Raw genomic sequence first — 26,887 nt, 5'->3', positions numbered from 1 at the left:
GGGTCTAGGCCCCTCTCCAGGGGGGCCCAGCTCTAACTATTTAGAAAAATACTCTGGGGTCTGATGTACTAAAGAAGAAAAAGATATTCAGTTAGAGGCTGTGATTTGTAGAATATGGTCTGTTCCAGACATGGGTAAGAAGTCACAAGGATACAAACCTTGAAGTAGGTAGGAAGTGGGGACAAAAATGAAAAATAATAGGGAGAATTTGTCACCACTGAGTATAAGGAACCACAGACAGCATTCTCATAAAGCTTTTCTGAGCACTGGTCTTCAAAGGGAAATGCGTATCCCCCAAGGAGCTGGGTGATGGGGGAAGGCACAGGATGACCCATTTGGGGTGAGGGTAGAAAACATGTCAGTTTCCATTTCTGGTTATTTTTTAATGAAAAAAAGAACAAAATGGAAGCTTATTAGTGCTTAACGTACAGACTGAAAATGGCACCCTCAGTCTGTATGTCAGGCACTGTTCATGAAGGTCCCTGAGGGACGAGGAGGGAATCTCTTGACGCAGAGGGAGCAAAGGTGAGTCCCTCACATCTTTGTTTGCTAACAGTTTATTGAGATGATGACAGTTTGGGTGCTTTGGTGACGGCATGTGGTTAATTTCACAAAAAGACTTCTCTTTGAAATATTTTGTAATGAGATGAAAAGTGATTATGAAAATCTTTTACAACATATAGAAGCTCACATTTTATATAAGGAGAAAGCAGTAAATTAAAGGAGTATTCTAAGTTATACAATTTTCTTTAAAAAAAAACGTATCCTAAAATTTCGGACTTTTTCTGTGTTTATAGTGGGTAGCTGTACTTTGTTACCAGACGATGATGATGATGATGATAAAATCACTGTTAATCTGTTCCTATATGATAAGGGTAACGTTTTAACACTGAGTGAGAAAGTAATTGGTTTTTAAAAAAAATAAATTTATTTATTTTATTTATTTATTTTTGGCTGCATTGGGTCTTCGTTGCTGCGCGTGGGCTTTCTCTAGTCGCGGCAAGCGGGGGCTACTCTTCGATGCGGTTCGCGGGCTTCTCATTGCGGTGGCTTCTCTCGTTGCGGAGCACGGGCTCTAGGCGCACGGGCTTCAGTAGTTGTGGGACGCGGGCTCAGCAGTTGTGGCTCGCGGGCTCTAGAGCACAGTCTCAGTAGTTGCGGCGCATGGGCTTAGTGCTTAGTTGCTCTGCAGCATGTGGGATCTTCCCAGACCAGGGCTCGAACCCGTGTCCCCTGCATTGGCAGGCAGATTCTTAACCACTGTGCCACCAGGGAAGCCTGAACGTATTTGCTCTTTAGATAAAATCTGTGTTCTGGAAAGAGTAAAGACAGCTGTCTAAAAATATTTCTATTGTGATGTGATTTTGTTGTAGGAAACAATGTGTGTTAACATAAAAACTCTTATGTATGCACACTCAGGCTACCTGGAAGCAGATTTTCTAATGGTTAAAAAATCCTCTAAATGAAGGATTTACTGGAGTCTGAACTCATATGTTAAAAATATAAAAGGCAACACCTCGGACTTCCCTGGTGGCGCAGTGGTTGAGAGTCCGCCTGCCGATGCAGGGGACATGGGTTCGTGCCCCGGTCTGGGAAGATCCCACATGCCGCAGAGCGGCTGGGCCCGTGAGCCATGGCCGCTAAGCCTGTGCGTCCGGAGCCTGTGCTCCGCAACGGGAGAGGCCACAACAGTGAGAAGCCCGCGTACCGCAAAAAAAAAAGGCAACACCTTTTCAATTAGTTTATAAGAAAAGCTGATTGATACCAGGAAACATATAAATTGTCTAGCCAAATTCCAATAAGAACCTTTGCCTCATTAATGGAATTGAGAAATGAGTACCATGATTTAGCAAGTGCAGTTAATGACACCCCTTTTCCATCTGGATACAGGTATCTTTATAAGGCATTTTTATCAGCTACTATAGCTGTTAAAGCCAAATATTGAAATAATAAACTAAACTTAAAACCAGACATTCAAGTCAGTGATCACAAAAATTTCCAAAATAATGAAGTGTATTTAATCATATTACTCCCACTAAAAATTTAGATAATAAATAAATAAGTTTATTTAAAATTTTTTTTATAATAGCAAAAGGGTTTTTGTATCATTAATAAATAATAGTATTTAAAAGTTATTCTTTACTTTATCCTTTCTATGTTACTCTCTTTTATGTTCTATTTTTGCATGTTTTAATTAATGTATAAAATATGTTAATAAGTAGGATATGTATATAATTTATGAATAAGTCAATACACACACAACAGGAATACACGGTATATTTTACTGATGGGGTATGCAATCAAAAAAGTTTAGAGACCATTATTCTAAATGATGGCAAAGAAAAGGCAACATGAAAGGCTAATTAGTTTTGTTGACGTTAGTATTTGGGGACATTTCCCTCTAGCCATGCCCCTCCCTCCCACTGAGAGCCATGTTCCCATAAACGCCTCTACCAGTGGAGGAAGGAGGAAGTATAATGGCGTATTTGCCCTTAAATCTGTCTGCATTATATTTCCCTTGTATAAGGAAGAGCCGAGTGTTAACAGCACTATTCTGGCCAGTCTAACCTCTTCGCCACCTTGGATCTCTATCTATGAAGTTGGGCCACAAGAAGATTTGACTTATTTGCCCTGAGATATTTTCAGCTTTTCCACATACAACTGACAGGTGACATCCTGGCATCCCTGATTTGTGGTACCAAAAGTGTTGGAAAGTTGGTCTCTTGTTATCTCCGAAGGTTTTCTGGAAATGCTCAGGAGACCACAGAACAGTGCTTCTATCACTCCAGCTGAAAAGATGGACCACTCAAGAGAGAGCCCAAACTCCCAGGGCATCCCTGTTTCTCAGGTCTGAGGGACCTTAACTGTACGTGCTTCACAGCTGAGGTCCAGCTGTGGTGTGGTCCACAGTGGCCCCAAATTAAGCTCAACAACAGTCACAAGACAAAGGCCAAGATACCATCCCGTCATTTAGCTGATACCTTACCTTGAAAATTTCTGCCATTTTTCGTTGCTGAGGCAACGAACAGTGGTTCTCAATAGATATGATGATGGGGAGGTCAGAGTTGATAAAGGCACTGCGATCGATGGCTTCAACCACTTCCTGTGAGCCAAAACAGCTCATGAGAGTTCAGATATCTGCCCAAGGTGTCAAAAGGCAAGGCATTTACAGCCACAGAAAGCGTCTAAACTGTTTATGCAGAAGACTCTGGCCAAAGTGGTTTTTATCTTTTCAAATGTATTTTCAAGTTAAGCAACAGGCTATTTTCTATAAGTACATTAAACTATTCATATTGAGTATTGTTCACATACTATGAGGAACAGCTATCAGTATCCTGAATTTAACAAATCTATATCTATATATCTATATCTATATCTATATATATATACTGAGTATAAGTAAAAGACACTGTTTTAGTTACAGCGTCAAAAATGATAAGGCGTAAGATACTTTCCTGCTTTCAAGGAGTTTATAATCAAATCTACTTGGGGCAATAAGACATGTATCACATATTCACATATATTTATGCATGTATGTAAACACAGTTATCAACTACTCCTTCCCTCAATATAGGGTACAAAAAGTTTTAAGAGGGCTGAATAGGAAAATGAGTTAAAAAGAAAATGCATTTTAGCCACCATCTTCACGTACAAGACAGAAATTAAGAAAATTCCTTCCAGCCCAGCCACGGTTCAGAAAAAAATGATGTTACAGCCAAAGACCCTCTGAATGAGGACAGTAATTTCACAATGAACAAATAAACTACTTAGAATTTGCAATAATAATACAGTGAAACCAGTCTTCCCGGGTGGCCAATCTCCCTAGGTGGAATCAATTCTCATTACTTTATAATGTCATTTAATCATCTCCTGACACATGATGTTGGCCTTTGTCAGCAGGACACCGGGAGAAATGACCTTTAATTCCTACAGCAAGAGAACAGACCCTGCCTTTTATATATCATCTTATGATGTAAAAATTTCAACAATATTATTACATGATAACTAATTTAAGGTAATGGTTACTAAACTTTGGTCAAATGAGAATCTAAGGAGAGTTCTAGATCAACTCCTAAGAAAATGAACATGTGTACATCCCACACAATTTGGGGAAGCCTTAAGACCCAGGATAAGAACTCCCAACCTAAGGTATAACTTGGAAGAGTCATTCATTTAAATGACGAATGAAGATAATGACTCTTTGTGATCTGATTTAAAGAAAGTTATGAAAGGGCTTCCCTGGTGGCGCAGTGGTTGAGAGTCTGCCTGCTGATGCAGGGGACACAGGTTCGTGCCCCGGTTTGAGAAGATCCCACATGCCGCGGAGCGGCTGGGCCCGTGAGCCATGGCCGCTGAGCCTGCGTGTCCGGAGCCTGTGCTCCGCAACGGGAGAGGCCACAACAGTGAGAGGCCCGTGTACCACAAAAAAAAAAAAAAAAAAAAAAAAGAAAGTTATGAAGCATTACCTTGAAGGGGATCTTGGTTGTCAGGGTGTGTCCATGATAAATGATGGGCATCCCATCATCTCCGTCCCAGCAGTCCAACTCTACACTCCTACAGCCTTGCAGGAGGACCTGTGGGATCAATGAATGAATCCACCCCAGATGAGCAAATGGAGATAAAGTTTCAAATTAAACCCAGCACAGGCTTCCACATATCAGTGTTCACTCTCCAGGCTAAAACAGAAGGGCCTAAGATTGAAAAGAAATATTACATGTTGGCCAAAGGCCACAATTTATCGGGGTGGGGAAGGGAGAGAATAGATTAAGGTAGAAAGAGTGCTTACCAGAGCTGAATACTATTGGAAGGTAAAATTTGATAGCAAAAACATATGACAATTTTCCCATCAACTTTGGTCCCTCAAGGGACCTACACATGGTGCATCCTGAAATGAGACAGCCAGGCTATAACTCTATCTGGGCAGATGTCAGTGGAGGTGACACAGGTGCTGATGAGGAAATGAGGCTACTGATTCCTTAGTGAACTGGCCAAACATTTATATAAAACCAATCAGGATAAAATCTCCTCTATTTAGACACACATTCTGCCACCACCTAATACCTCTGCTGTGAACATATAGCATGGGAGAAGAGTAGAAGCAGGGAGTTATCAAGGATTTGCCTTGCTATCTAATCCTAGAACAGCCTCTACAGCAGAGATGACAAATAATCCATAAAGTCCCCTCTGCACACCCATAGCAGTCATCAGTAATCAATCATGATATACTTGCCCCCTAAGCTCTGATGTGTTATCTCACAGCCTCCTCAGCAAAGAACTCCAGGAAACACTACCAGTGAATTAGATGAGATGATACCTATTTGCTTCTCTGGATCTAGAGCTGGAAGCAGAGCTCCTGATATATGTGCTTGGGTTGCATCTCTGTAACGTTTGCTTGGAGCAACTTCTTCCTCCATAGACTGTATTTGTGGACTATCTTAAAGATGACCATATTTTGAAAGGGTCAACCAAAACCAAAGGTGGATATATCTGTGAATAGGCCAACTCTCTGATTTAAGAATCCACCTAACTATTTTCATGTGACAGCAGTCCAGTACTGGGGGCTAGTGGCCATTAGACTTGCTGCAACATAACTTGGATAGTGGAATCCCCCTTATTTTAATATTTTTATATGAGATACTTGGTAGATTCTTCCCATTGCACAGCATACAGCACCTGGTTTTCCTAGGTGACCTATCTTCCCAGGGGGAACTGATTCTTTGGCAAAGAATCCCAAGGCTATCAGTGTCTGTCAGCACTAGAGTATCTACAGGTGTGTTGCTTTGGGCTGAAAACTGTCGTGTAATATGACAGGTGGGACGTGAGGCTCCCTCATCTCTGTAGTGAGCCTCGCTGGGAAGAATGTTCACCGACCGGCAGCAGATGAGATGGGTTTTCAGTATTAAAAGACTAAAGGTCCTTATCAATGTCTGCATGACATTAAGGCTTCCACATGTGGTTAGAATAGGAGAACCAGGGCTGCAAATTTCAGGTGAGAACAGAGCTTTTTCTCACTTCTCATCTGCCCCATACAGTAATCGTGGGAGGTAACTGGGAGAGCTGAGAGAGAGCAGAGAGTGGTAAGAAATGAAATAAAAGGGAGCTTCATACTAAGTTTAATCACATCTGTGAGTCTATTTGAGGGGTTTCTGTGCCTTATTCAAAGGCTGTGACAATCTCTACTTGAGGTGTATGTTAAGGAGTAAAAAAAAAAAAACCTCCCTGATGTCAAATATATATAAATATATATATGCAGTAGGAATTAAAGCTAGGACAATGGTCCCTGCTTATTTTCCTGGGATAAATACACACACAGACACACAGACACACAGACACACACGCGCACACACACACACACACACACACACACACTTCATTTTTTTCCCCTAGAACAATGGATTTCAAACTTCTTTTAACCTTGGAATACTCGGTACAAATGGAGGGCCAATATATAAAGTACATAAAAGAGCAAATCTTCAGTGGCAGTCTGCTCTTCAGTGACTGTCTGCTCTTCTGTGTCAGCAGCTGAGGCCCCTTGACAGAACTCTTATTTTGAAAATCACTACTCTAAGGACACATCTTCATTTCATAATAAAAGCCCTGAGATTTTAGAGTTTAAAATACACACTCCAGGGCTTCCCTGGTGGCGCAGTGGTTAAGAATCTGCCTGCCAATGCAGGGGACACAGGTTCGAGCCCTGGGCCGGGAAGATCCCACATGCTGCGGAGCAACTAAGCCCGTGTGCCACAACTACTGAGCCTGCACTCTAGAGCCCGTGAGCCGCAGCTGCTGAGCCCACATGCCACAACTACTGAGCCCGCGCACCTAGAGCCCGTGCTCTTCAACAAAGAGAAGCCATCACAATGAGAAGCCTGTGCACTGCAATGAAGAGTAGCCCACGCTCCACACAGCTAGAGAAAACCCAAAACGCACAGCAACGAAGACCCAATGCAGCCAAAAGTAAAATAAATAAATTAAAAATGGATTTCTATAATAAAATAAAATAAAATACATACTCCATACCAGATAAGCTTTGGGACAGAAGTTTGACCAATGCTTTGAGGAATATATAGACATTTATCAGAATAAAGGAAGCTCAAGTCTGCTGGGTTTGTGTAAACAGTACAATTTTTACAGTTGGACCCCCCCAACACACACACACACACACACACACACACACACACACACACCTGGACGTAGCTAGCGCCTCCCATAATTAACTCACCTTGTGGGAGTTCAGAAAACAGGCAGCATAGATAAGGATGTTGCAGAAAATATAACAGAAGCAACAGACATATGGATCATTGAGAGCTGGATGTTTAGGTCAAAAGGATGTGCTTTTTCTAGTCCAGAGACCCTTCTGAGTTTTCAAGAATATTCCCATGAATTTAAATGTGTAGGGACAGTGCCTGCAGTCTGTAAAATTGTTTTTTGTTGGTTGCCATAGGGATAGATTAATTTTCTGACAAATTGAAAACCAAAACAAACAATATTTTGGGAATAACTTCACAGACAGTTGCATTTTCTGCTATGCTTTCCCACTACAATATATTGATTTATTTAGCATTTAGTGAAGCAATTAGATAGTTTTCCCATGGGAAAATCTAATTTTAGTACAGGTAGGTCAGACTAACCAGGATCTAAAAGCTATGAGTCTCAAACAACTACTTTTAAAACTTTGCCTAGAATGAAGGTTAAGTGTAGATGGGGTGGGGGGAAGAAACAAAAAGAAGTAAAGAAAACAACTGTATGTATAGGTGGTTTTCCCACACATCATGCTTCCTCACATTTCACAATTAATAGTGTATAAGTTCTTCAAAGGAGTCTGGGTCAGGCTTTTGTGACTTTGGGGGTTACATAAATAAGGTTTAATGAAAACCATATTCCAAGTGAAATTCTCAGTACCTGGCTGTAGAGTTCTACTGAGGACTCTCCTTTGAGTTGATGGCCTGTGAGGTAGGTATTGTGTGAAGATTCAATGTAATAGTAGGAGAGGGGCAATTGCAATTCTTTAATGTTCTCCTGCGACTCATCATTTTTCGAGGCAAAATTATCTTTATCCATTAGAAACCTAGAGAAAACAAAGTTTCTTAGAATTGCATGGGAAAAATATATACTCTTTTTTTTAAAAAATGGACTATAGTTGACTTACAATATTATATTAGTTTCAGGTATACAACATATTGATTCAGTATTTTTATATATTATACTCTATATAAAGTTATTATAAAACAATGGCTATATTCCCTGTGCTGTACATTACTTCCTTGCATCATATTTATTTTACACCTTGTAGTTTGTATCTCTTAATCCACTTCCCCTATCTTGCCCCTCTGTCAAACCCTCTCTCCACTGGTAACCACTAGTTTGTTCTCTGCATTTGTAAGTCTGTTTGAAAAATGTATGCTCTTAAATGATGGGCAAAGATTTTTTAAAAGTTACCTTGCAAATCCTTCAAACGACATTAGGCCCTGATGACACATACTCACACTAGGCTCGAACTTCTGCAAGGGATACAAAAAGAGTGTTATTTAAGTAAAGGAAACTAAAGGGAAAAACCACCACATAATTTTTTAAAACTGTTCTGTTTTCATCAGGAAACATCTAAACCAAATATTTGAACTAATTTAGTTATGCAGTGGTAAGGTCTAGTTTTTTAGTCTAAAAGAAAACATTAATTATGTGTGAGTTTATTATACGAAGCATATTTATTTAAGAGAAAAAAGGAGAGTGGGAGAAAAGAATAAGACTGATTTATATGAAAACAAACGATATCGGTTTATCCAGGTGAAGATGGGGATCATAGCGGCAGCTACCATAGAGTTGGTGGGAGGTGAAATGCAAGAATCACATGGAATCCTCGGTACTTGCGCTCCATCATATTATAGCCAGCACACAATCATGTGATCTTAACCTTACATTTTCAGCATTGCCAGTGATCAAGTCCAGTTGCTGGCCAGCTAGTGCACTGATTCCCAATCAGCTGACAAGGCAGGCTGAAAACCTAGACTAATTCTGCTGCATGTGGCGCAGGCACAAGGAACTATCTTGCCGCCCCCTAGCTCCTGCCGCCCCCTAGCGGAAGCCATCACCGCCTCTCGCCTGGGTACTGGGACAGCTTCCTACCCGGTCTCTCTGCTTTCCTCCTTCCATAGCACAGTTTATATTGCAGTGGGGCCAGGGTGACCTCTTAAAAACACAAATCAAATCATGTTACTGCCCTGCTCAAAAGTCTCCAATAGCTTCCCATCTCACATGGACTCGAGTCAAATTCCTTCCCATGGCCTAAAATACCTGGATGATTCGGCCCCTGCCCACCTGTCTGAAATCATGTCAGCTATTGTCCCTCTGGCATTTGTTATTCCTCACAGACTCCAAGCTCGCTCCTGCTTGCTACTCCCTGTCTGGAATGCTCTTTCCTCAGACCTTCACATGGCTTATGCATTCAGGGCTCAGCCCAAGTGTCACCTCCCCACAGTGGCCTTTGGTTACTCCTCTCAGCCCTCCTGCATCACTCCATCCCCTTACTCTGCTCAATTTTTTCAGAACCCATTATTACCTGAAATTACTTTATATTTTTATTCACTTATTGTCTGCCACACCCACTAGAATGGAACTAGTATATTTCCAGGTCCTGGAACAGAGCCAGGTCCATAGTACAAGCTAATAAACATTTGTTAAACAATCAAAGTGGTTGACAACCTAACTGCTAATTCTACTGCATGTGCTAGAACTACAAGAAGCGATCATGTACTGATTCCTTACAGCAGTCACTGAGTAAGAGAAGGCTTAGGACCTATGTTAATCATATGTTAAATAAGAACACATATATTTGGTATTTTAAAAAAAAAAACCCAACCCTCTATTTCGGCCCTAGACTTAAAGGTGTTAGAAGGAAATATAGAAAGAGTAAATGTTTACAGAAAATAATTAGCATAGTTAGAGGCTTTGCACATTTGCTTGCATACCAAATGGGTACAAACCTGGATGATGCTGAGGATTTCATCGTAAGTGTAGTGTTCTCCTTGGCAATTCACTAGGAAGTCATTGAGCTGGAGGATGCCAACTCCAAACACGCCCAGGGATGTGCTCTCCACCCCAGTGCCATTTGTCACGATACTTGCGGCAGCAATGGCATCAGATATCTGCCTCTGGCTGTCGGACAGCTGCTGTTTACTCTTAATGAATAACCCCAAATCGGAGACATTTCTGGTCAACAAATCTGAAAGAGAACCACCCACAGAACACGGACAGGCTAGCCAGCGTCTTTTATAAAGTTCATCTTGGAGATAATTGTGTTGTGGAAATATTAAGCTGGAGAAACTCTTCACTAATCTGTCTAAACAAGCCATCAAACTCAGTGGAGTTTGATGGAATATAGTTGAAGGAATAAAGTTCACATAGTTGAAGGAATAAACAAAAATGAATCAATGAATAAATAAAAGAAACTAAGAGAGAGTGAGGTCAAAGATTTTGAAAGCCCATAAGATTAAGTATTAGATGGAAACTAAATGTAAATTTATTTGGGGACTTCAGGCTGTATTCAGTCTTTGGTTTTTGAGACTAGCTACTTCTACATCTTTATGTTTGCAGAAATGGAAGACGTACCCTTAAGATTACAGTTTTTTCTGTACTTTAAAAGTGTAACTGTAAACATTTGTGTGCAGGTTTCTGTGTGAACACAAGTTTTCAGCTCATTTGGGTAAACGCCAAGGAATACAACTGCTGGATCACACGATAAGAGTACGTTTAGTTTTGCAGGAAACTGACAAATTCTCTTCTGAGGTGGCTGTACCATTTTACATTTTCACCAGCAATGCCCTTATTGCTCCACATGTGCACCCATTTTGGTATGGCCAGTCATTTTCATTCTAACCACCTTGGAGGACAGTCAGTTTCTTGCAGAGCTAAACACAGACTTATCATATGATCCAGCCACTGCATTCCTAGGTGTCTACCCAAGTGAGCTGAAAACTTACCTCCACAAAAACCCTGCACACCAAATATTTATAGCAGCTTTATACATAACTGCTAAAACTTGGAAGCAACCAAGATGTCTTTCAACAGGACAAATATCCATACAACAAAATATTATTCAGCAAAAAAAGAAATGACCGATCAAACTATGAAAAGACATCGAGAAACCTTAAATGCATATTGCTCAGTGAAAGGAGCTAGTGTGAAAAGGCTACATACTATATGATCCCAACTATATGACACTCTGGGAAAGTCAAAACTATGGAGACATGGGCTTCCCTGGTGGCGCAGTGGTTGAGAGTCCGCCTGCCGATGCAGGGGACACGGGTTCGTGCCCCGGTCCGGGAAGATCCCACATGCCGCGGAACGGCTGGGCCCGTGAGCCATGGCTGCTGAGCCTGCGCGTCCGGAGCCTGTGCTCCACAACGGGAGAGGCCACAACAGTGAGAGGCCCACATACCGCAATAAAAAAACAAAACAAAAAACCCTAGAATGTACAATACAGTGAACACAAATGTAAATTATGGACTTCAGTTAATATATTAATATTGGCTCAACTGTAACAAATATACCACACTAATACAAGATATTACTAAGGGAGGGAACTGTATGTGTGTGGGGGAGGGTATATGGGAACTCTCTGTACTTTCCCCTCATTTTTCTGTTAACCTAAAACTGTTCTAAAAAATAAAGTCTATTAATTTTATAAAAAGTATCACTACTGGGCTAGTCCATAGTTATGCACATTTATGACTAAAGTTGAAAAAGGTCAATATTTTTAGCATAAGGACAGTATGTTTTAAAATAATTAAAAAGCAAATGCATGAAAGAGGACTTTTTTTTTTGTTTTTGCTTTTTAGTGTTTATAGTTTCCAGCAAGAACAGAAGAGAAAAATAATAGGCTTAAAATGCATGGGTGGTTATGGTAATGATGGTGGTGGTGAGTGGGATCGAGGAACTAGACATTCTGGTTTACATATTAGGAAAAATGTCCTGGATGTTCAGACAGAAGTGCTCTGCTGAGGTCACGAAAAACTCTCCTGTCAAAGCGCAGACAACTTCCACCCTGGGGTTGAGTACCCACCCACCTGGAGGCACAGAAGAGACCGGTGGTTCCCAACTGGGATATGCCACATACCTTGTGGACTTTTGGAAGTCACTGGGAAAGGTTTTTAGTTGTCAGAATGACTGGGAGGCTCTATTGGTGAAATATTCTGGAATCCATGGACAGACCCACACAGTGATGAATTTCCTTGTCCAAAATGCTAATGATACCCTATCCCCTGACACCTCCATTAGAAAGATAATTCTCTAAGCATTTCACAGTGCTCCAGGTAGCAGCATGCCATGTGGGACAGGCTAAGGGCTTGTGTGACTGGATCTCTAAATTTCATTTTTAGGTAGAAAGGTCTCAAAGGGAAATATTAAATTCTCGCACAAACCTAGGTCAGGCTGAAGACCACTGGTGTTTTCGTCAATGGTCAGGTTGGTGTAGAGGGGGGCCGCCGTGGAGCCGGCTCGGTCGCAGGGTACGGCATAGATGTCAAAGAGATCCTTCAGGTCCTTGCGGCTCCTCACACTGGGTGCGGGATGGAGAACATCTCACCTTTGGCATTGTTATAACAAGGTAAGGGTCAGACAAGAAAGGCTAAGAAGAAATCCAGCCATACCTGAATGATTTGAACAGCTCAACAAACTCCACAAAACTCATGCTGCTGTCTGAAACCATGAAGCTCTGAAAGCCCTTCATTCCTCCTTTGATCCGCCCATGCCAGCTGCTGCTGCTCCAAGCACTGCAACAAAGACAAGGCCTTAATGGGCAGAACTGGGACCAGTTTTGTCATTCTGCCCCAAGAGACATTCTCTGATTAGCAACATAAACAAAAACATGGACTGCAAGTCATTGAAGGTTTAGGCTCTTTTCTTTTCTTTCTAAGCATTGCTTTAATTACGTACATCTTTTCATTTCTCTCAAAATGAATCCACATTGCATCGGAAGAAGTAAAACTGTATACACTGAAACCACTTCATGTTTATAGCTTATTTAATAAGGGCACAAAGTTGAGGTTAATATCCTTCTACTAATCATGACAGTTCTTTGCAATCTCAGGTCAATGGGAAAAAAAAAACACATAAATTCAGTGGTTTTGAAGAAAAGTCATTTTAAAAAAGAGCTCCAAATGACTCAGTCATGACTTAGGGAAGATTATGCATGTTCTTTCCCATATTCTAAAATATAGAAACACATTTAAGAAGAAAATCTTGAATGTATCAAGGTCTTCTCTTTTTCCTTTCTTAACCAGTTCTTAGATGAAAACAAGGACGGGCTTTTAATGTTAATGGAAAATGTGAGTCACAAAAATATTAAGGATGGAAAGAAGCCAACTCTGCCTAGAATTATATTTGCACCTACCAAGGTTGGATGTATTTAATATAAAAATATCAGTCAACTGGGTCAAAAATTCAGTCTAGCTGTTTCACAATATTTTTTTTATTTTCTACGCTGGTTCCCTGAGAGGAGAGTATGAGAAATGTTTTGACTGGTTTTTGGTCAAATCAATGACTAGGATCTTTTTTTTTTTTTTTTTTTCATTTTTGCTTTTGTCTCTTATTTTTTACTTTCGAAATATTTCAAATATGTAAGAAAGTAGAGAGAATACTGTAATGAATAGCTAGTTTGTCCTCAATCCTGCCAATAGTGTTTACTCATGAAAAATTATTTTGTGTTGACATCAGAAGGTCACCTCCATTAATGGAAGAGTAATACAAATGGATAGATTTATCGTACTTTGTAGGCTTGGGTTATTGATCGCCAATGTGGTATGGGAAACAGAGGGTGGAGGTTCAGGAAGAGGAAAAAGATCCGATAACAAAATGGCTTATCATTTGCATTTAAACAAGTACATTCCCTGCCTTCCTTCCTTCTGGTTCCTGGTTCGGCCTCTGTCTGTAGGCACCCATCTCCCTCTGACTTTAGGAAACTCTATCAGTCCACTTGTTCCCTTCCTAGGGCTCCGTCTTGCTCTCTCCTTGAAAAGCATTCAGGCTGACTTTTCTTCTCTTGTTTCGTCTTCTCTTTCTGGTTTAGAATACTTGGTGGGCACTGCCCCCTGTCCTTCTATGGCAGGGTCCTCTGATCTTGCATCTGGCATGGTAGTTTCTCTACTTTTACCTCTTTGAAGAGATTTTCCTCCTTTACTTTGTCCTCCCTTTTCCTGCTTATGAGTGATTGAAATAAAGGGAAAGACCACTTAATCCAAGTTCTCTGGCTATTTTATTTACCCGGAATACTGTATAGGCTGAAATATAATGTAAAGAATTCTGATTCTTTGTAGCTTTAATTTTGTTACAAACCTACAAACCGGGCTTCCCTGGTGGCTCAGTGGTTAAGAATCCACCTGCCAATGCAGGGGACACGGGTTCGAGCCCTGGTCCGGGAAGATCCCACATGCCACGGAGCAACTAAGCCCGTGCACCACAACTATGGAGCCTGCGCTCTAGAGCCCGCGAGCCACAACTACTGAAGCCCATGGGCCTAGAGACTGTGCTCTGCAACAAGAGAAGCCACCGCAATGGGAAGCCCGCACACTGCAACAAAGATTAGCCCCTGCTCGCCGCAACTAGAGAAAGCCCGAGCACAGCAACGAAGACCCGAGGCAGGCAAAAATAATAAGTAAAATAAATAAATTAAAAAAAAAACCCCAAAACTCCTACAAACCTCGCAAGAGTGGTATAAAGAATTCGCATGTACCTGTAACCCAGTTTCATCAAGTGTAGAAATTATGTTCATTATCATATTGTGAAAGGATGCTTCCCTTTAAAAGATGAGTCACTGTAGGGTTCTTTTCTGTAGCAAGCTTCCCAGAAAGAGAGGAAGGGGGAAGGAGGTGTGTGTGTGTGTGTGTGTGTGTGTGTGTGTGTGTGTGTGTGTGTGTGTGTGTGTGTGTGTGTGTGTGTGTGTGTGTGTGTGTGTGTGTGTGTGGTGTGCGCTCGCGTGTAAAATTAACGTTTCTAAAGCCAATATCTGTACAGACTCACTTCCTTCGCCCATTCCTCTGTTTGACGAAGTAAAGAATGTCTGTCTTATCATAGTTCTGTCTGGAATCTTTGCATTTCTTAAACTTTAGTATGGGGCTGAGGGAGATGATGTGGCATTCTGATTCCTTTGAAAGACTTTCATTTTAATAATATTTCTTCTGAGAGGGTAACTGTTGTTTCAAATCTGTAATTTGCATGGACCTTACAAAATAATTTACACTAATACCAACTAAACCTATCTAACTTGCTGTAAGACATTCACTTCTCTAGACATGTATATCTCATACATGACAAGAGTGTGAAATATATTTCACCTATTAGCAAAGGGTCAAGCTGCTTACATTAAAACTTAATTTCTTCTTCGTTTAGAGCAGTGCTATCCAATAAAACTTTCTGCAATGATAGAAATGTTCTTTATCTGCACTGTTCAGTACAGTAGACACCAGCCACTGGTAGCTATGGAACACTTTTAATGTGGCTAGCATGACTGAGGAACTGAATTTGAAATTTTATTTAATTTTAATTAATTAAAATTCGAATTTAAATAGCCACTTAACATTTTTTCCCTGTGGCTAGCAGCTGCTATATCAGTGCAGATTTAGAGACTCACAGCTCAGATTTTGTTACTGCTACTGATCTTTGTCAAAAAATGAGAAGCAGTTATAATAATATGAGAAGGTAGGAATACAAAATCAAGAAAATTAGGACCTTTAAAAAAATTGGGGGTTTTCAGTTTTAATGTGATTGTTAAGTCAAAATTAGAGATAGTCTTTCCGTAGAGCACTGGGAGAGGATGCCCTTCTACACAACCTGAAGGGTGTGAAGGGTCCTTCTGTTTTGTCATGTTAAGGCCCCACCTGGACGGGCTCTTGTTTGAAGAAGACAGCACAGGGGAGGACACTGGCCTGATGGGAGATGACGTCCCGGCAGCCAAGTTAGGGGACCCAGCCGTGGTCAAAGAGTGGGCTCTTCTGGAAGGGAGAGGGTTAGGAGAGCTCGTGATGGCATTCGCCCCTGTGAGGGTGAAAGACAGAAAAGAGACAATGACTGTGATTATACTTGCCCTCAGAAATCAAATGAAAACCAAAGATGCTTCTGAACGTCTGAGGAAATCAATCCATGCAGGTAATTAATGTACAAGAAGCATCAAAATATTCTGGTGGGTTCTCAGTCCTGGCTACACATCAGAATCATCTGGGGAGTGGGACTTCACTGGCGGTCTAGTGGTTAGGATTCTGTGCTTCCACTGCTGGGGGCATGGGTTCAGTCCCTGGTTGGGGAACTAAGATCCCACATGCTGTACAGCCAAATAGATAAATAAATAAACAAATAATGAGTAAATGGTAAAAATTAAAAAAAAAAAAGAATCATCTGGGGAACTTAAAAAGTGCATAGATGTCCAGGTCCCAGACAGAGAGCGTCTAAATCAGTTGGGCTGGGGTGTGGCATCCAGGTATTTTTTAAAAGCTCTGATATCCAGCCAGGGGATAAGAATCACTGGTCTAATCTATCAACTTGTATCTTTTATACCTAATATTCCTTGTCAGTAATAGCAAGTTACTTAATGAGAATTTTCTTCTTAATTACACTTGTGTTTGCAAACTTGTATTTGCAGAAATACCTCTTGGGTTCCATCATCTAGTGAAACACAAAGGTAAGTATATAATGTGATAAAGAGTTTTGTTAAGAATGCCCACAATATATAAATCACAATTTAAAACCAAATGCATATATTTTCCCATTAAAAATTCTCAGATGTAAAGACGCTGCTTTACCTGATTCTTCTTGTTCATTAATTTCTTGAGGGTCAGAACCACTCCGGCTCCGACACTCTTTGTGCATTTTGGCTTTGCGGGTGGCCATCTCGTCATCGGTGGCCTCTCCACTCTCACCCTGGGAACACAAAACTCACATCGTTTCTCATTCTGTATTTCTCTCCCATCACTGCTTAGTTCAGGTGGGTCCGTATTTTCTCACTGACCCACGTTCGATACCACCTCCACCTGACAAAAATAGTAAAGACCTATGTGAAGGCTGACCAGCTATTCTCGTGTTATATTTATCCCATGTGTTCTTCACTAAAATGCAGCACTCCTCTGGGGAGGGTGACAAGAGGAGGAATAAGACCCCTGGAATCTGTGTAGAGGCAGAGTTATGAAGCAGACAAAGTTCAACTTAGGCATCAACATATGTCTTAGGTCTCCCGTACGCAAAGACTGGGATTCCTTCTAGTTAACCATGAAGAAAATATATTATCATGTTACAGTAAGAATATAAATAATGTAATATATAATATATAGTGATACATATATATATCTGGGTAAAAAACAAAACATAAAATTTACCATCTTAACCATTTTTAAGTGTATAGTAGAGTACTGTTAACTATTTGTACCTTGTGAAACAGATCTCTAGAACTTTCTCATCCTGCAAAACTGAAACTCTTTGAACAGCTCCCCTTGTCCCCTTCCCCTTCCCCCCTGGCAACTGCCATTCAGCCCCATATTTTCCTTCTCTCTGCTCCCACAGCACTTTGCAGACAGCTTGACAGTGACTCTTATTTAGATCTCACTGTGTTTGTTAACATCTCTGTGTCCCTCTACGGACCTTGAATTTTCCCTGGTGCTGACTCAGTTCCTATCACTGGGCGTGGCATCCAGGAGGTGGTTGGTAAGCTCTTGGGTTTCATTTGTTTTACACCTCATCTTGACCCCAAGCCAAATGACCTAAGGTAGTTTATGGTCATGTAGACCATACAATGGTCCTGGAATACTGGGGTTAATGCTTAATAAATAAACTCTACCCTCATAAGGATTTTCTTCTTTTTCTTGGCGGTGCTTATACCCAAGGTGTTGTTTCTCTGCATGTTGGGCTTATCAGCACTCTTTGCTGATGTCCCGGGACTGGGGTTTCGAGTACTCCATCGTCTGCCGCCAAACAACTCCACAGCGTGAGCCAAAGTTGGGCCTTCGTATCGTCCATCCTCCTGTAAAACAACCACATTCTGAACACATAAGGAAAGAGCGAGCAATAGGGAAGTAAATACATTAACAGCTTCCCGTAAGTTCCCAGAGGTGGAGGAGAACAGGCTGTCACCGAAGAATAACATCTGGCCACGCAAGTGGCTGTTTTCTAACTGTCAGAACTCTCTGTTGGGGATTTCATCATGTCGCCTGTTGTCCTGGTCACACCCTGCTGAGTTCCAGTGATGTGCTTTAATAGGGCCACGTTCAACTGGGATTAACAAAAAAATTTCCCTTCCCAGTTTCAGAGGTTATGTTCCAGAATCATCACTGCAGGCAAATTCATTAAGATGTACTTTGCAGATCTGGGCTTTGGAGGACTTGGAGGGTGTACATGTGTGTACGAATCTATTTAAGTAAAATCAAGTTCTATTTGCTATTGCATCACTCCAGTGTATTTTCACCTAGTTCGATGCTTGTGACAATCTGACTTGAAGTCGGAGTAGATGGAGTACACAAAATTCACTTTGGAGGGCTCTGGGAACACCTTGAGTAGTTGAGCTGCCAACCTCGTTTTTTATTCTTTGTTGGATAATTTTTTAATAAAATGAGGTGCACACCACTGATATTAAGAATGGCATATGCGCAAAACGAAACAACCCTTTTTGGCTAATGGCTGGAGAAGGAAGAAAAAGCATGAGAAATGGAGCTGCCATCCTCTTGAGTGACGGATATCCAAGGATAGAGAGCCCAGGGGACTCAGAGCACCATGCATATTATGATGTTGTGAGCAGCAAAAACATACTCAGTGGGTAGGTGATGGTTTACAATAGCTGCTGCTTGTAAGGCAACTCTGTGTAACATGCATTGAGTATCAGTAGGGATTCATTAATCTGTATTGATTAATGAATGAGTAATCCCTCCTGATTAATGATCAGTGGTCAACAATTCTCCTTATAAGTCAGGAAATTCAGTTAATAAAAACACAAAAAGGTCACATATAAATTAAAAACAATACTGATGATATTTCACAGGTTGTAGAAAAGGTACCTCTTAAAATTAATTTCCATTTACTATCTTTACTTTCTGCAAATTTTTATGGTTAGTCTTCCTTTGCAATTCCAAAGAAGTGCTTGTAAATAGATTTTGCTTTGTTGTAGATAATATGCAAATAATAAAGAGGCTGTACGTGTGTGTACGCGCGCGCGTGCACACTTGCTCCTTCATCCTAACGTTCAATGACTATCTGATTTTATGACTTGAGTTGTGACCTCCCACTTCCTGCATCCTGTTATGGATCCCAGCATGCTGAGTAACTTGGATACTTGATGATCTTTTGAATGACATTTGATGAAACCTTTTAGTGACCTGTTGTCGTGGATATTTGTGATTTATGCCTGCTTATGGATCATTTCTCTTTTCTCTAACCATACCCCAATTTTATTTGATTTCTTTTTCACTAGATATAGTCTTGGGTCTATCAATCAAAGGGGAACAGCCTCCCTTGATCAATGGTTGGTACAGGATCCAAATAAGCCAATCAGAATTTCTGTCCCTGGAAAATGAATCTTGAATGCAGTGATACAGAGCATGAAAATGCTTGGAGATGATTCCACCTGTTGCAGGCCTGCTGAAGAGAGTCCCTGATAACAAGTCACTACAACTGACTCCAAAGTGGAATAAACAATTCACGACACAATTTCACAAATAGATTTTAACTACCTTATTGCATAACATACTCTGAAAGAAACCTTGTAAAATTTTTATCTATGGGTTTTAAATAACACATCTTTAAGCATTTAATAGACCCCTTCTTTAAAATTTACAAGTTCTGCTCTGCAAAAGACACTGTCAAGAGAGTTAGAAGACAAGCCACAGACTGGGAGAAAATATTTGCAAAGGAATATCTGATGGTCTGTTATCCAAAATATACAAAGAAATCTTAAAACTCTACAACAAGAAAATAAACAACCCGATTAAAAAAATGGGCCAAAGACCCTAACAGACACCTCACCAAAGCAGACATACAGATGGCAAATAATCACATGAAAAGATGTTCCATATCATATGTCATCAGGGAAATGCGAAATGAAACAAGAAACCACTACACACCTATTAGAATGGCCAAAATTGAGAACACTGACAACACCAAATGCTGGTGAGGTTGTGGAGCAACAGGAACTCTCATCCATTGCTGGTGGAAACGCAAAATCATACAGCCACTTGAGAAGGCAGTTTGGTTCCTTACAAAACTAAACACACTGTTACGGTATGATCCAACAATCACACTCCTTGGTATTTACCCAAATGAGTTGAAAACTTATGCCCACACAAAAACCTGACCATGGATGTTTACACCAGCTTTATTCATAATTGTCAAAATTTGGAAGCAACAAAGAAATCCTTTAGTAGGTGAATGAATGAATAATCTGTGGTCCACCCAGACAATGGAATTTCATTCAGAATAAAAAGAAAGCTATTAAGCTACAAGAAGACAGGGAGGAAACTTGCATGCATATTACGAAGTGAAAGAAACCAATCTGAGAAGGCTACATATTGTATGATTCCAACTATATGACATTCTGATAAAGGCAAAACTATGGAGACAATAATAAAAAGATCAGTGGTTGCAGGGGACTGGGGGAAGGGGTGGGGGTGGAGTGGGAGAAAGAGATAAAAGGCAGAGCACACAGGATTTTTAGGGCAGTGAAAATGCTCCATATAAGGGGCTTCCCTAGTGGCGCAGTGGTTGAGAGTCTGCCTGCCAATGCAGGGGACACGGGTTCGAGCCCTGGTCTGGGAGGATCCCACATGCCGTGGAGCAACTAGGCCCGTGAGCCACAACTACTGAGCCTGAGCGTCTGGAGCCTGTGCTCCGCAACAAGAGAGGCCGCGATAGTGAAGGGCCCGCGCACTGCAATGAGGAGTGGCCCCCGCTCGCCACAACTAGAGAAAGCCCTCGCACAGAAACGAAGACCCAACACAGCAAAAATAAATAAATAAATAAAAATGTTCCATATAATATTATAGTGATGGATATATGTCAATAAATATTTGCACAAGCCCACAGAACGTACGGCACCAAGAGTGAACTCTAAGGTAAATTATGGACTTTGAGTGATTACGATGTGTCAACATAGGTTCATCCTTTGTAAAGAATGTACCATTCTGGTGAGTGATGTTGATAATGGGGGTGCCATGCAGGCATGGGGGCAGGAAGTTTATGGGAAATCTCTGTACCTTCCTTTCAATTTTATTAGAAACCTAAAACTGCTCTAAAAAATAAAATCTTTAATATAAAAATTTAATAGATCCATTACCATGTACATATAAAAGAATCAGCCTCCACTGCTTTGGCTTTTCTAAATTCAGAACAGGTCAACGTGTACCAAGCTTTACTTTTAATGGAAATATTTTAGGCCTGGAAAAGGCACGATGCTTTCGTGTAATCTTTAAAGGAGACTCTCTGGGAACTAAAATGTAGTTTGAATCTTTCTTTCGTTTTATACAAAACAATAAACTTGTTTAGGATAGGTGAAATATGTCCTTCTATTTTTAATTTGGGAGAAGGACTATTGTGAGTGAAGGTTCATTCTCAGTTTTAGAAAACAGTTCATGTGGAAGTTGAGGATTAGGAAATTAATTCCTTAAAAAATATTCATGCACTTTTAACCCAGCAAATCTTTGCATATGATATCTTAAAGACTGTGAAACTAATCTAATTCTTTAAATAGATCTCATTTTTTCCCTTAAAGATAGCCAGAATCTGTTTCTGTTGCTTACAATCAAAGAAGTTTACTGATAATCCTGTGTATAACCTTCTCCGCTTCCCAGAGATCTTTCCAAGTATATGAGTTCCCAAGCTCTGCCCATGATAACCTTGAGCCAAAGCTCATGATACCAGCCTTTCCTCCACACCCCACACGGAATCTCTGCAGAGTTTACTTTCTTTTACTTTCCTGTATTCCTAGGCTTCATTACAAATGTCACTATTTCTTCTTGTCTTTTGCTTTATCTCCTGCTACTATTGCCATTAGATCAATTTACATTTACTAGTACTAAAATACTTATATTTGCAAGTAATCGTGCAAACATTCATCACACAAAAGGACTCTTATGTCAGAAAGATTATTTTCTATATAAGCTCTTCCCAAACTGGGGATAAAGAGATATACTTATAGGGCTGTTAACAGAAGTTTGGAAGAAATCAAGACTTTTCATACATTTCTTTAATTTATAGATACATTTAAGTAGGTTTCGGTTGTACTCTGAGACTTCTCAGAGCTTTAAATGTGCTAAGTCGTATTATAAGTCAGACAAGCGGGGCATTTATTTAGCATGATGCCTGTTTGACCTTTTGTTCTCCAAGTACGAAATTAGCATCTTTTTGATGTTTCCTGAGATCATTTGGGAACTGGTCTATTTGATGGGAAAATGAGTAGTCCGTTGACCTTTTTCACTTTAAAAGAAAGAAAGAAAGAAAGAAATCTTGAGTGTCTAAGACTGTTGCCTGTCTTAGGCAGCTCATGTAGTACATTGTTTTGAGGAATAATGTCACCTGTGTGTTCAGAAGTGACTGAGGTATATTGGAGCTATTTTGCTTGTTACACTGTGATGACTTGGTTCCACACGGGGTGGAGCGGTGGGGGCTGGGAGATAGGAAGGGGTGTAGCTGTGTTTGCAACTGTGTAGGACTGAATCTGCTCCAAGTCATTTCCTCTGACTCTGCTCTTACCTCTTCTCATCAGACCATTGTTCATGGTCTCAGCTGGTGCCTTCTTCAGCACAAACTGAAGGTTGCCAGGTTAAATTAGAAACTAAGTAGACCTTATATGTTAATTCAGTTACTTTATGCTATAACATGGGGAGGGAAACAAATGGAGCAAATAAACCACATAGGCTTTGTGACAGTGATTGTAATTGAGCCCAAAGATTTTGGTTTATGCCCAGCTTGAATGGATTTTCATGATTCTAGAAGGCTGAGAAATGACTGTAATTGAAAATCAAGGGACTTCCCTGGTGGCGCAGTGGTTAAGAATCTGCCTGCCAATGCAGGGGACACTGGTTTGAGCCCTGGTCGGGGAGGATCCCACATGCTGCAGAGCAACTGAGCCCATGTGCCACAACTACTGAGCCTGCGCTGTAGAGCCCGCGAGCCACAGCTACTGAGCCCGCGCGCCTAGAGCCCGTGCTCTGCAACAAGAGAAGCCACTGCAATGAGAAGTCTGTGCACCGCAACGAAGAGCAGTCCCCACTCGCTGCAACTAGAGAAAGCTCGCGTGCAGCAACAAAGACCCAATGCAGCCAAAAATATAAACAAATAAATAAATAAATTTATGAAAAAAAAAGAAAATCAATATTGATAATAGCTCCTGAAGACCTTTCTTCCAAGCAGCTGGCAGCACTGAGAGCTCCCTGTGGAATAGACAGGAAGCAGGTATTTGGTTTCCATTTTAGATGAGTTAACTAAAACTGGCTTTGCGCAGTGCAGCATAATCGTGTATATAGGTCTATGTGCTTTTTTTTTTTTTTTTTTTTCGGTACGCGGGCCTCTCACTGTTGTGGCCTCTCCCGTTGCGGAGCACAGGCTCCGGACACGCAGGCCCAGCGGCCATGGCTCACGGGCCCAGCCGCTCCGCGGCATGTGGGATCCTCCCGGACCGGGGCACGAACCCGCGTCCCCTACATCGGCAGGCGGACTCTCAACCACTGCGCCACCAGGGAAGCCCTATGTGCTTATTAAGTCATTAATCAAGTTAGTTATTCAGGATATGATCTCTATCATAAGTACTGCATGGATGTGGGAAAAGGGGAAAGAAGGGGTCCTATATGTGCCTCTACTAACATTCCAGAGAGGAAGATGTTTTTACTTGTCAGAAACATGTTAGCACTGTGAAAAGTGCATGAAATCAGTCATTTGAGTAATTTAAATCATACTTCTATTTGTTCTGTGACACTAGTAGAAAAGATAATTCCCCCCCTCCCCAATAGATAGAAAAGCATAGCAAAGAAAAACCGAATACTTTGTACAACTCATTTGACAACACCACTAACAGTGTCACCTTGTAGTGGGGTTTATGACTCAGTTTCCGAGCAATCTCTGCCCTCCTTCCTCCACAAGTGTGCTACTCTGGTTATGCCTGTGTCTCTTCTCACCACCTCATTCAGCCCAGGCCTCCTGCCACCCTTAGCTGGAGTGTCAAAGTACCTGATAATTTAGGGTTAATGAAAAACTCGCTCAGTTTAACCTGCGACTGTGAGAAACCGCCTCCTAAGAGCTGCTGCCACTACAAATCTGGCTTGGAAGAACTCTAGGTATGAGTTTATCTCACATTTGGGAAAGTTTCTTTTAACCTCAAAAGTCCTACAGTTCAGCAGCAATACACAGTAAGTTAAATAACCCTCCTAGGGTCACGGAGCACATTAGAAGATGAAACAGGATTTCAATTTCCAAAGTGAAGGTTTCCAATGTATCAGCTAGTCCCTAATTAATAATAAAAGCATTCATATACAATGCTTTCCATTTTCACTTTGAGTAAGTGAAAATGCTTATATTAACTTGTTTCTTTCCAGATGTGAGACGTACAATGACCACAGTCACTGTTATCGTACAAAATAATAATAGGACCTACTATGAGCCAGACACTATTCTTTATACCTATGAATTTACATTATGGCTTTACACATATTAACTCAGTTAAAGCTCACAGTCACCCTATGAGTAGGTATCATTATTATTCTCACTTTATAGATGAGAAACTGAGGCACAGAGACTGAAATAAAGGCTGTTCCACATCACTCAGGTAGGAAGTGGCAGAGCTGGGAGAATGAACCTTGGTGGTCTAGTTGTCCAGTGTGTCTTTATAACAATTATATCTGGAGAATTATACCACTGAGGAGAGAGGGAAGGCCGTACCCCTTACCTGGTAGAGGCTGACGTATTGTTTCCGCAGCCACTGCTGTCTTTGGTCAGGGAACTTCCTCATCTTTCTCACAGCTCTCGTGAGTTCCAACAATCCACTGAAGAGCATTTTAGCTGTGTGCTTTGGTGCCACGAAGTGCAATAATCTATTGTCCGTGGTCTGAAGCCCGTAGAGCAGTGTCACACCAGTCTCTGAGAGAGACATGTTACTCAGTTTGTTCTGGACACACACAGTGTGTATATCAATGCCAGGGTGTCCCATGTACACAGCCTTTGCTGAGAACATATCCAAGACCCCCTCTGCCAGGCCACTTAATCCAGCATTGCCCAGTAATGGGAATTTGCCAGGCTCGGATGTGTTACTAAGCACACCAAGTTTTGCTTTAGCACTGGCTGGGGAAGCAGTGGTGGGCTTTGTCCAGGTCAAGGTGCTATTGTCAGGCTGAAGCTGGAGGAAGCAGCGGGCAGAGAGGTGCATGTCCTGGTCATAGTGGATGACCGTGGCCCCCTGCAGCAGGAACTGGTGCACATCAGCTTGGATGGACAGCACGTACCACGGGATGAGCTCTGTCCCATGGTCAAAGGCCTTCTGTGGCTCTTCTGTTCCGTGAGGGTCGCATTCTTGGGGCTCCTCAAAGATGTCATTTTCAGAATCCAACAAATCTCCAATTATAAACCTGATAGAAAGGGATACAAATTTGGTCTGTCTTATAATCAGAAGTGAGAACAACAAAAAGCTTTCACTGACACTGGACACCATTTTTAATTCCACTATGAATTCAAATTAGCATAGAAAATATAAAATGCTAAAAGTCACAGAGTAATTTTTTTAGCTGTATTTGAAAACCTTATATTTAACAATATGTCTGACCAAAGGCTTAAAGAAAGGAACTACTAGATCAGTTACTGCATTTTTAAAGATTTTTTTTGATGTGGACCATTTTTAAAGTCTTTATTGAATTTGTTACACTATTTTTCTGTTTTATATTTTGGTTTTTTGGCTGCGAGGCATGTGGGATCTTAGCTCCCTGACCAGGGATTGAACCCGCACCCGCTGCATTGGAAGGCGAAGTCTTAACCACTGGACCGCCAAGGAAGTCCCCAGCTATTGCATTTTTAATGTAAACAACGATAATCTTCATTATTTATTAGTTTTTCCTTTTGTGTCAGGAACTGTGTTAAATACATATATTTTTGCACTTTATTTGACCTACTTGCAAAGTAAGTTTTCTTATTTTTTTTTTAACCTATGGGGAAACTGAGGTTCAGAAGGGATGAGTAACTGCTCCAGGTTACCCAACTCAGAAGAGACCTACCCAAGGCAGGATTCTGGTCTGTCTGACCCTTTAGCCTGGGCTATTCATTACTAGGTGCGTTGCCTTCTACTTGATCATAACAAAATACAATGGGGCTAAAATAGGCAAAACAAGACTTAATAAGTGGGCCTGCGAAGTGCCTCTGCTAAAAATAAAATACAATTAGTTCAAAGGCACTCATTGGGAAATACTGTCATGGTACCAGATGAGCAAGAACAGCCCTCCTTGACTCAATCTTAGATTTTCACTGTATGTGTGTGTGCGCCTGTGTGTGCACATGTGCACATAAAGGACTTGTCTGCTCGGACAGTTTAGCATGTTGCCTTCCCTGAGTCAGGAACCTGGACTACCAGGGCCAGAAGGATCTTAGGGGGAAGGCAAGGGAGCCTTTATTGCCTCCTTTCTATTTGGCCACTTGGTAGGAACATGCCTAAGAGAGACTCATTCTCTTCGAAGCATGAGGAATTGTTACTAAGATCAAGCTTTCTGCTGTTTGATCCATAGATATCACTAGCAAAGTGGTGGATAAAATTGAGAAGGAGTTGGGTCCATACATCCCTGGGAAGGAATGTTCCCATCATCTTGAGGCAGTTGGGCAGCCGACTGCCTCTTGGCAAGGCAAACAGCAGCCCTGGGCTTCTCGGACTCTCAGGCTAGATCCTGGTCCCTGAGCA

General features: G+C 41.2%; 1 protein-coding gene across 1 annotated transcript in view; it reads right to left on the bottom strand.

Moving 5' to 3' along the window:
- Positions 1 to 26,887, bottom strand: part of PLCE1 (phospholipase C epsilon 1) — a 276,882-nt gene that overhangs the window by 42,421 nt on the left and 207,574 nt on the right. Inside the window, exons 7-17 of the mRNA XM_060126819.1 lie at positions 24,899 to 25,574; positions 17,816 to 17,998; positions 16,788 to 16,905; positions 15,870 to 16,026; positions 12,645 to 12,767; positions 12,417 to 12,553; positions 9,981 to 10,219; positions 8,440 to 8,501; positions 7,903 to 8,068; positions 4,467 to 4,574; positions 2,987 to 3,103 (exon numbers count right to left, since the gene is read on the bottom strand). Coding sequence (XP_059982802.1) covers positions 2,987 to 3,103; positions 4,467 to 4,574; positions 7,903 to 8,068; positions 8,440 to 8,501; positions 9,981 to 10,219; positions 12,417 to 12,553; positions 12,645 to 12,767; positions 15,870 to 16,026; positions 16,788 to 16,905; positions 17,816 to 17,998; positions 24,899 to 25,574 — 2,086 coding nt within the window. The remainder of the gene's footprint in view (positions 1 to 2,986; positions 3,104 to 4,466; positions 4,575 to 7,902; positions 8,069 to 8,439; positions 8,502 to 9,980; positions 10,220 to 12,416; positions 12,554 to 12,644; positions 12,768 to 15,869; positions 16,027 to 16,787; positions 16,906 to 17,815; positions 17,999 to 24,898; positions 25,575 to 26,887) is intronic.

The sequence above is a fragment of the Lagenorhynchus albirostris genome, chromosome 16 (genome assembly GCF_949774975.1).
Source record: "Lagenorhynchus albirostris chromosome 16, mLagAlb1.1, whole genome shotgun sequence".
Taxonomy (NCBI): Eukaryota; Metazoa; Chordata; class Mammalia; order Artiodactyla; family Delphinidae; genus Lagenorhynchus; species Lagenorhynchus albirostris.
This window is presented reverse-complemented; position numbering and strand designations above follow the sequence as displayed.